Source organism: Rhea americana, unplaced genomic scaffold, assembly GCF_003343005.1.
Source record: "Rhea americana isolate MKP2758 unplaced genomic scaffold, rheAme1 scaffold_4, whole genome shotgun sequence".
NCBI classification, from domain to species: domain Eukaryota; kingdom Metazoa; phylum Chordata; class Aves; order Rheiformes; family Rheidae; genus Rhea; species Rhea americana.
The window spans coordinates 1,225,489-1,235,280 of record NW_028186534.1 but is presented as its reverse complement, the minus strand read 5'-3'; the positions used below and the strand labels follow the sequence as shown (position 1 = coordinate 1,235,280).

Here is a 9,792-nt window from a genome sequence, read left to right as displayed (position 1 = left end):
CCTCTGCTTCCTCAGGCACATTTGCAACAAAAACATCAAAACCTTTCTGAAAAAATTCTAAAATCCATTCCATGACTATTTGACTTAATCTCTTAAATACAGGAGTATCACTGTTCCCCAAAGAACGATGGACCRAACAAAACTGAAAAAGACTGACCCTATTCAGTATTACTTGGAAAAAAAACTATGATACTTCACCCTAGATCATATTTACACATACTCCAACTGCAATAATTAGGACCTTTTATAGGCATTCGTGTCCAAAGGCAGTTAGGCATCATAGTAAAAAAGAAACCATCGATATAATTCACCATACACAAATGACCTCCCCTGCTAGACTCTAGCCTATAAACAAAGCAAGGAAAAATGCCTTCAGACAGATTCACATCAGCTTAACTCATATCCTTCAGCCCTAAAGATTTTTGCACATCTGATCCCTGCACTCCCATAGCCTTAACTGCATAGGCTCAAATTAATCACTCTCTCCACACTGCAAACTATTCTTTTCAAAAAGCTGACCTGGCAGTTCCTCCTGGTGAACATTTCTCTTCCAACTTACACATCAATCAATGCAAGGGAAGAGTTATCACACCACTTCTTTGCCCATCTGCCTTTCTAAGATGTAACTCCAGACTGTATGCTGATGTCAAAAGTTAGTCAAAAATTTTTCACCAGTGTGAAGCAAAACTACAACATATTGTGATAAACCATAGTCTATGTGACACATTTTTGCAYTTCTGTGAAGGTGACAAAATTCACGTGGCTTTGCTCTTGGTAGAAGAAGAGAGAATGAATAGATTCAATGCAAACTAGGACCAGTGTCGACTCTACAGCGCCGCTTACATCCATGAGTGCAGCATTGATGTAGTTACTTGATTCACCATCCACAGAGATGAGGAAAGGCAGGCACCGGTCCAAGGGTAACACATCCATGCAGCGGTTCTTGTCATGGTTCCTTGGCAGAAGCCCGATGCTGCAGTCTTCTGGCCGAACACGTGGCGTCACAATATTGAGAGTCTGCAAAATGGGGAGAGAAAAGGGGTTGAGTATCAGATACAGGTTGAGTATCTTTGAATCTACCTCTAAAAAGGATGTCCTCTACACAGTTAGCTTATTTTAAAGCTATTYAGAATAGCAAATCTTTGGATCCCAKAGAATATGAAAAAGARTAAGCACTAAGGAGCTTGTAGCATTTATGATACAGAAAATTTTGAATGTGCTCCTGAAGTGCTTTTCCAAACACCCTACGTCTAGCATAAATTGAGGGCACTAAACACCTTCTAAGACCTCTTTTTCCCCCTTATGTATTTCATCTACAGAAGTTCTAACAATTCCCAGCTCTAAAATCCCACAGCAGTTAGGTAACATGTTTCTGTTCTTTCCTAGAGCTAGGAAATAGCTGTTAATGTACAAATTGCAGCCCTGACTCTGTGAGCGAGTGAAACTTTGTTGTGTTTATACCCTCTCTAGAGTGGAAGCACACATCCTTCTCCCTCTTCGGTGGGATCCTGTGCAGAAGTACCGTGAGTAYTGACCTGGCCTACCCAGCAGGCAAGGCTGGGTTAAAACCCTCTGGTGGGTCCCAGCTGATTTATCTTAAAAACAGATACATATATATATGTRTATATATATATTTTTTATATATATATATATAAAGGCTTTTTATTTTATTAAATGCATCGGATGCTTCCCTTACAAAGTCATACCACATCTCTGGGGTCTAGCTGTCAGACCCCAGAGATGTGCTATGACTTTTACCCTCTTCTGTCTTTCCCACAGCATGATGGAATGTGTTTCTTTAAATCTAGTTTTGTGTTAAACATTGCGGGGGCTTCCTGACAAACCAGTCTAGGGAGCTTAGCAAGGGTCAGGAACAGCAAATCAAAGCGAGCGCATCTTAACACTGTCTCTTACACCACCCGATTCTCGGGTGATCTGATGTCATTCTACTTTTACTTGCCACGTGCCCTTTCTTGAATCAACTCCAGGTATAAATAGAGTGAATTCCTTTGCAACCATCAGATGAACACACAAAAATTTAGGGCGCAAAAATTCTTRCACAGAGCTTGACTTCTGCCACAAAGAGGTTATGAATGGAAAAATGAGGAAGATCAAACAATCTAATATGCAAGAATGCATTAAGTGTAGAACTGGAAATAATGCTGATGCTCTGTATCATTCAGGCTGCAGGCAGAAGTCCCTTTCTCCAGAAACAGAAAGCAGGTAGTCTACCAGAGGGAGCCACATGAAATCACAAGCCTCTTACAGTGCAAATGAGTAGACAGGTGACATGTTAGTGATTTACCCCTCTATTTTATGTCCTTCCCATCTCTCCCTTGTTTTTGTGCTTAGTGAGATTCTAAAAGCTCTCCYGAGCGGAGCTGCTGCACGTTCGGGCAGTGTGTACAATGTGAGAAAACCATCCAGTCCTACCTGAGGATCACTGGGACCAACATAATACAGATTACTAACAGATTTCTAGTTAGATCAACTGTTTCATAAAGATTGTAGCAAGAGATAAYGTGCTGTGTGTTAAATCCAGGCATTTAGGGCTGAAGAACGCTTTAAGCTAAAATCCTGTAAAAATAGCATTCTACAACTAGACAGAGAACAAACCTCTTACGCAAAGTACAGAGGAGCTTTTCCTTCCCATAGGAGCTGCCAGCCCCCGGCAGCTCAAAAGAAAGCACACAAGCGACAAATCTTGTCTCACATCATGACAAAGCACGCACAGCGAGCGGTGTCTTTTTTTTTTTTTTTTTTTTTATGATACAGGATTTTAATAGAATTACAACATTTGCTAAAGTTAGGCTTTGGCCCCTTCACGCCAGGCATCCAGAACCAGAAACACTTTTATTACAGATCTGCTATCACAGGATAAAACCAGATTTTTCACTTGAATTGCCATCAGTTGGGATCCACAGTTTTTATCTCACTGTACCAACCCTGATGTTTGTCTGTAAGGTTTCAAACAAAAAATAAATTATCTGTTTTTATAGAGAGGGAAAAAAAAGCTGTGGTGCAACAGAGGCATCTGACCTACATGGAGGCTTCCAGAAGTCCTTCTATCACTGCAGAAGACACTTTGCTGGGGGATGAGGGACAGCTGTGGTTAGAGGGTTCTCCAGCTTTCTCCTGTTAACTAAGAGCATCCTTAAAAAATAGCAGGGCTCTCCCTCTCTGTACAGTTCACCTTGCCCCAAATTTGTCACAGGATTATGTTTTTCCATACACACACTGGAGCTGATTGAAAATCCTGAAAGAATTTACAAATCCCTCAGGAATAAGGGTGGCAAGTTCAGTTCACTGTTCTGGAGGGAGAGCCCTTTCCTGYGCAACAGCTACAACTGGCTCATGGCCAACGTGTCCTAAGCCTCTGTTTATTAGGACAGGACGAGCAACGCTGTTAGCAAAAGATGGAGTGGCCCCCGTTTCACTGCGTGCCCCAAGCAGACTGCACCACCCCGCTATTCGCGATTTTTATGATATGTCACTTCAGTTCTGGCCACCAGGTACTTATGAAAAAGTACAGAGTGAACGAAGGGTTCCAGTCTGTTCAAAACTAGTACTAGGAAAAGTTATGCTTACTGCTCATTTCCTCGTTTGTACAAAAGGACATTAACAAGTTGAGTTGAATGACTGGTCAGGACTTGGCAACAGCATATAAACCAAGAGCCAGTTAATAAGGAAGCTTCAGGCAGAAATGTTTCTGCATATATTATAGAAGTAAATGAATAACAATATATTTGTTGGAATGAGAAAGTCCAACGTTATCTGTGAACATTAATACTCTTGCTCTGTTGAAGAGATGGGGAAATGTTTCTTTGCCAAAGGCTGTAAAGCCTATGCTCAGACAAGAACCTCAACCTGATCCAGCGGTAACCCAACAAAAATCACCAGAAATCAGCCCCTGGCTCAGTGTCCCCTCTCTACTCCGCTGGAAATTGTCCAACCATAAGAAGAAATTGATTAAACACACATTTAATACATCAACCGCAATGACTGAGACAGACGTAAGACATTACCTGAAATTCATCTTTTATCTGGCTGGAATTGGTCTGTGGATCCAGTCTGCTGATGTTGTAATATATGGATCTGAACTCACAGACCGGAATGGCCGTGTTGCCACAGAGACATGCCTCCAAAATGGCATCATGGACAAACACATACTGCTCCTGGATGGTGTAGAGGACAAGACATTAAAATCATATTTTCAAAACAGATCATGAAATATCACAGTCAAGTTAAGTAATCTAGGTTGTCTTTTCTTTCTTTATGCCCGATATGCATATCTGGCTCCGTTTCATGTGCAAATTACACAGTGTGCAATGTGACAGCTTTCGGAGCATATTTCATCCATCACTGAACATGAAGCCTCGTACTCCTTTCAAATTTAAAAGCATGATGCAAAGTCACCAATCTCTGGATTCTGGGGCAAAACAGGGATGGGCCCCCTTTGCTGTCAGGAATGGACCATGGCTGGGGTATATTATAACACCTGCATAAAGCTCTTTCCTGAAGTACATATGAGGTATGAAGCCAAGCTGAGCTAAAAAGTCCTGCTCTGTTCCAGACTATTGCCTTGACCCTCAGGATGGGAAGGTATTAAAGCACATACGTTAAACTTCTGTAGCATGATAGCAGCTCCCTGGAAGTCTATGCAGCTATGAAACGTATGTGACGGAGCAGCTTGCTTAATCAGGACCTCAAAGCTGAAATCAAGAGTGTTTCACTCATTTCTTAAGCTTGTCATTGATATAAAACGGGTATTATGTGAGTCTGCAATATATTTATGAATGAGACAGGATGGGATTCATGAGAGAGTTTTTTTATGAAGTGAGAACAGAATTAAACAGCTGTGCCAAGGCCTGAACTTCAGGATTTGCCCTCCTGTCTTGGAGGCATTTAGAAGGTACCTGTGAATGTGATTCAGGGGACACCTGGCCATGATTAACCATAGACAGACCTGTATAATCACAGCACAGCGGAAGCAAGCCTTGACTTAATGAATTGCTGGGCTCCTGGTGAGCCAGGGAGCTGCCACGAAAGCAGTGCGCTGTAAAAGAAGATCTGCTGGTACCTACCTCTGTCTGTACCAAATTGACCCTTTGGGAACGCAGCTCTCGCACACAGTTAAATATATCTACCACGCCTTCGTTCTCTGCCATGTCAAGCATGATGTCAATGGCAATAAAGCACCCTGTTCTCCCRGCCCCAGCACTAAAAAAAGAAAAAAAAAACAAAACAATTAAAGCCTGCATGATCAATGGACCGTGCAGAGGCAGGGTTTTGAGGAGGAGAAAATAACTGTAGCGCAGACACAGCTGTCTTCTTTTGGAAGCTGCTCCTCTCTCTAATGGGTTAATTTTTTTGTGTGGCTAAATCAGCTTAGGATTTAAAAGAATGACGTGAAATATTTCTTCAAGGGGGAAAGGATCCAGGCAGCAAGAAATAGTTTTGTTTTCTTGAACATTAATAGAAAAATTATTCAAAGAAAATATTCATCATGATTTTACAGGCCTGTTCAGCCACACATCTGTCAGCACACAGGATATGGGAGAGCAGCCTCCAGCTTGCAAGCAGATACAATTGCAGAAAAAAGCTTTCCAATTTTTTTTCCCCCTCTCATAGAAAGCCCACACTTTCACCCAGATGAGTATGATGAAAGATGCTCAGTCCTCCACTTCAAAAGTCTCCTTTCCGTTTTGCACCAGAGAGCTTTTGGGTCCAGAACAGGGTGATTTTGAGGCACAGATTGCAAAACTGTAGACAAAAGAGCTCAAGGCTACTAAAAAACTCATTTCAGAACCTTCTGCGGCTTGTCAGAACTGGGCCAGCTCCCACTATGTCGTCAGTGTGTCCCACTGTGCTGTCACCGTGTCCCCCTGCCCTCCTGGGAAATCATCCAAGCTGTTTAGGCAGGAAAGACACACAGAGGAAGAAGTTTTCCTGCTACTCTGGAGGAAGAAGGAAGAAGGAAAACTCAGCTAGAATCAGGGAAACTTCAGGGAAACTTCAGTTGCATGAAACTCTAGCAGAGTCGAAAGCAAAGAGATATGAATGACCATAAATTAATGGACCAGATTAATCAGCTGCTGAATAGAGAGAAGATATTTTTCATTTGCAGAATTTTAATGAATAAGCGGCATTTCCTCTCCCTTTATCTCTCAGCTTTTCAGAATTTTAACAAATAGTTATAAGATTTCTATATTTAGAGGACCMTGGCACTTCATAAATATCGAACAGTAGCATTATCCAGCACGGCATTGGTAGCGAGAATTTGGTAATTGCTACTTAAAGCAAGTCATTAAAATTCGAAAGCAGATAAATAACAGAGAGGAAATGGCATTTATTCATTAAAATGTGAAGGATGAAAAACTTCTCCTTGCTTTCTTGGTGACGATGAATCTTTCCAATGCCAGACCCATGTCACAGCTCCAAAGAAGCAAATTCAAGCCGTAAGCTGTGGAAGAATTCCCTTCTGCCAGCCTCTGGGGCTTAGCTGTATTTTATAATAAATCTGATTCACTGCTTGCTGAAAAAGAAGACTATAAAAAAAAGTAAGATTTACTAGATTTGCCTTTTTAAAGTGGTTTTGGGATGTATTCTTTCTTTCTTCTTGATCTCACAKCCTGGCAGTAAGAAGTAACTGCCAGTGGATTGATCTGGAGTGAGATTTTGGAACAGCCAGCTCTGTTCTTGAGGCTCATGCTGCACCCCCATCTCCTCTATAGGACCCGTACACTGAGCCCTGGTCACAGCATTGCAGAAGCAGCTGCTACAAACTCAAACTCTGCTTTGGTAGCAATGTCTTTCTTGGCATTTGAGGTCATATAATACTAAGCCTATATTTCACCGATGGATTACAAAAGCAACCGTTTTCACTGGGAAGCTGAGAAAAGGATGTTTATGCACATCCAATGCTAAGTTTTTTTCCAAAGTCTGTTACCATCTTGCAATTCAGTATATCATCCCCGTAATAGATCATACACTCTGACCCAGTTCAGCATAACCTCTCCCCCAAAACTTTCCTTATGCTGCAAATTGGTACAGATACCTGATAATTATTAGGACAGTCCAAGTCAGGAGACCTGCGCTCCCTTCCTGTCTCTGACGCCAGTCTGTGTGTGTGTCTCTGCTCTCCCATCATTAGCATGTCTGATTGCCTTTCAGACTTAGTTTCCCCCAGGCATTCTCCTTTCATTTACTAGCTGGGAGGCACTGAACAGACTTTCAGACTGAATTTCCCCTTCCAGATCCTGGGCTTGGAGGAAGCTGTGATGCACAGCGGATGGCATCCACCCCCAGGAAGACAGAGCTACATTGCAGATGAGACCGTTGACCCAGCTACAAAGCAAAAGTGCAGTGATCATGGACACAGAAAAGCAAAGTCCTGTTTGCAGACCTGCTTTTTTGGTAGCTGTCGTCCCTTCTGCCACATGAAATTTGCTGCAAATAATGACCCGAATGGCTGCCGTGCTATTCACCATTCTCCTAGCTCTGCTATGAGTATCTAAGACCGTACAAGCCACCAGAAAACTTTCTGCAATCTAATAGCCCTCACCRAGCTACTTAGATCATCTCCAGTTCATGCCAGCCAAGCTCCAGAGCTGCCACTTTGGAACAGAGAACTTGGTTCCACTCTGTTTCCTTGTGAGACAAACTATACTCTCAAGCAAACAAGATGTAATTGATTATTGTGGGGCTGGAAGAGAGAGGAAAAGAGCTTAAAAAGCTGATGGAGTGAAAGGTAAGACAAACTGCTTGCGTACCTGCAGTGCACAACGATGGGTCCTGCTTCGGGGGGATTGAGAAACTTCACTTGACGAACGAAGCCCAAGAGACCCGTGGCGTAGCAGGGAACGCCGTGGTCCGGCCAGCTGGTGAAGTGGAACTGCCGAATCTCTCGGATCTCATGGTAGCCTTTCTGAGGAGACAACACAGCCACTGTTTTTCCTCCGTCAGGTTGCAGTCAGCCTGTTCTGATCCCTGCTCCCTTCCCCTCATGCCGAGGGCTGAACATGCATTTAGAYCTAATTATGTGCAGGAATGTGTCATATACTGCTTTTCACTTTGAGAGATTTCAAGGTGAARGAGTAAGAGATGGCATCTCCAATTACAAATGAAGTGAGTAACACAGCTGAGGACCGGGAAGGTGAACGCCAGATCCCTAGACAAACTTGTCCTAGAGTTCAGTATGAGCTGATTAGGAACTTTACAAGGTGACTTTAGTCTCAACATACGAGGCCTGCGCTTATTCACAGTCTCCTTTGGTGATACTTCCAAAATCACTATCAAGTCACTCTCTCAAATCCTTTTCAATGAAGTGAACATTAATGCTAATTGAAAGGTGCTGAAGCAACAGACTGGGGAATTAAAACCTACAGAGTAGRTATGTCTTGCACAACCAGCAGATTTTCTGCTACCTACTGTCAAAAAACACCCGTCTTGAGATTACAGTGGAAACGGGCTGAAAGTGGTACCCAGACCCATCTCTTGGCCTTTGTGGTGAGACCAGGTTATTGCTACAGCATGTGTATGTGCCACAAAGGGTAACAAAGAGGTGTCAGTTAGCTACAGCATTTTACCATATAGAAAATGTATGAGGAATCCAGTGTTAGAGAGAGACTAATGTCAAATCCTCTGACCTGTCAGCTTTTGACATCAGCATTTCTTACCAACCTTCTCAGTGGTCCAAGGAAATAGAGCTGGTGTATGAGTAAACTGYAACAATATTCCCAGTATGGCTCAGCTGAACTTCACTTGGTAAGAATTTTAAAAAGCTTTAAAACAACTCACTGGATGTTTGCACTTTGGTTTGGACAGACTGGAATAATCTGTCATTTAGATTCCCAATTTCTAATGAAGCATAACAAACATCTTCCAAATCCTGCAGATTTGGGGATAAGCCTTACTGTCAAGCCTTTATTATATTTTTTTCACCATCAGAAAGGGATCCTACCTCGCATCTAGTTTAACGGGTACCTTTTATCACCTGTAATTTGCCGTTGTGAAACAGTGGTTATTATTCATGGCATGTTGTCATGCCAGCTTTTGGATTTTTTTCAGAATTTATGCACTAMGGATTCTACCTTCATGCATCTAGGTGTTCATGTAAAAATCATTTGTCCAAAACTGGAAGCTATACCAGAAGTTTAGGTTTTTGGAATGAAGCCTATTCAAATATTAACAGTTCCACCTCCTAGAGGAGTCTGGATATGTTTCCCAGAGTCCACATTTCAGATGGCAAATTAAACGCTGTACCAAGATTTCGTCTGACCGTTCCTTACCTTTTGCACAGTAAATGTGCGTATGACATACTCTGCCAATGGTTCTGTCTCAATTAATGTGACTTTAATATCTCCATACACCTCTGTATCATCTGGCCAGTACCGAACGCATTTTACCTGGGGACACACAAAAAAAAATATTGAGAGGAAATAGCTCAAGTTGAGTCAGCGCTGATCTACACTTTACTCCACTTTCAAGCTGAAGCTCAAYACAAACTGGACTTCCCCCTGATGTTCAGACCCTATAAAAATTTATTCCATAAGTTAGCTCAAAACTCCACCACTACAGAGAGAAACTACAGGGAGGAGATTTATTCAGTTTCCTCTGTAGTGAACAGCAATGCAAAGAATTTATCTAGCTTTTCTTCTTTGATCCAATCTTCCTTAAAGTTCCTTATATACATATACATATATAAGCATATATATATACACATACATGCACATATATATACATATATGTAAAGTTTACAGAACACAAAACACATGTAAATACATGTATCAA

At 41.9% G+C, this 9,792-nt stretch overlaps 1 protein-coding gene across 1 annotated transcript in view; it reads right to left on the bottom strand.

The window, feature by feature from the left end:
• PTPRT (protein tyrosine phosphatase receptor type T) overlaps window positions 1-9,792 on the bottom strand; it is a 458,251-nt gene that overhangs the window by 8,890 nt on the left and 439,569 nt on the right. Inside the window, exons 25-29 of the mRNA XM_085313918.1 lie at window positions 9,291-9,407; window positions 7,773-7,927; window positions 5,085-5,220; window positions 4,026-4,175; window positions 844-1,017 (exon numbers count right to left, since the gene is read on the bottom strand). Of these exons, the coding sequence (XP_085170044.1) occupies window positions 844-1,017; window positions 4,026-4,175; window positions 5,085-5,220; window positions 7,773-7,927; window positions 9,291-9,407 (732 nt within the window). The remainder of the gene's footprint in view (window positions 1-843; window positions 1,018-4,025; window positions 4,176-5,084; window positions 5,221-7,772; window positions 7,928-9,290; window positions 9,408-9,792) is intronic.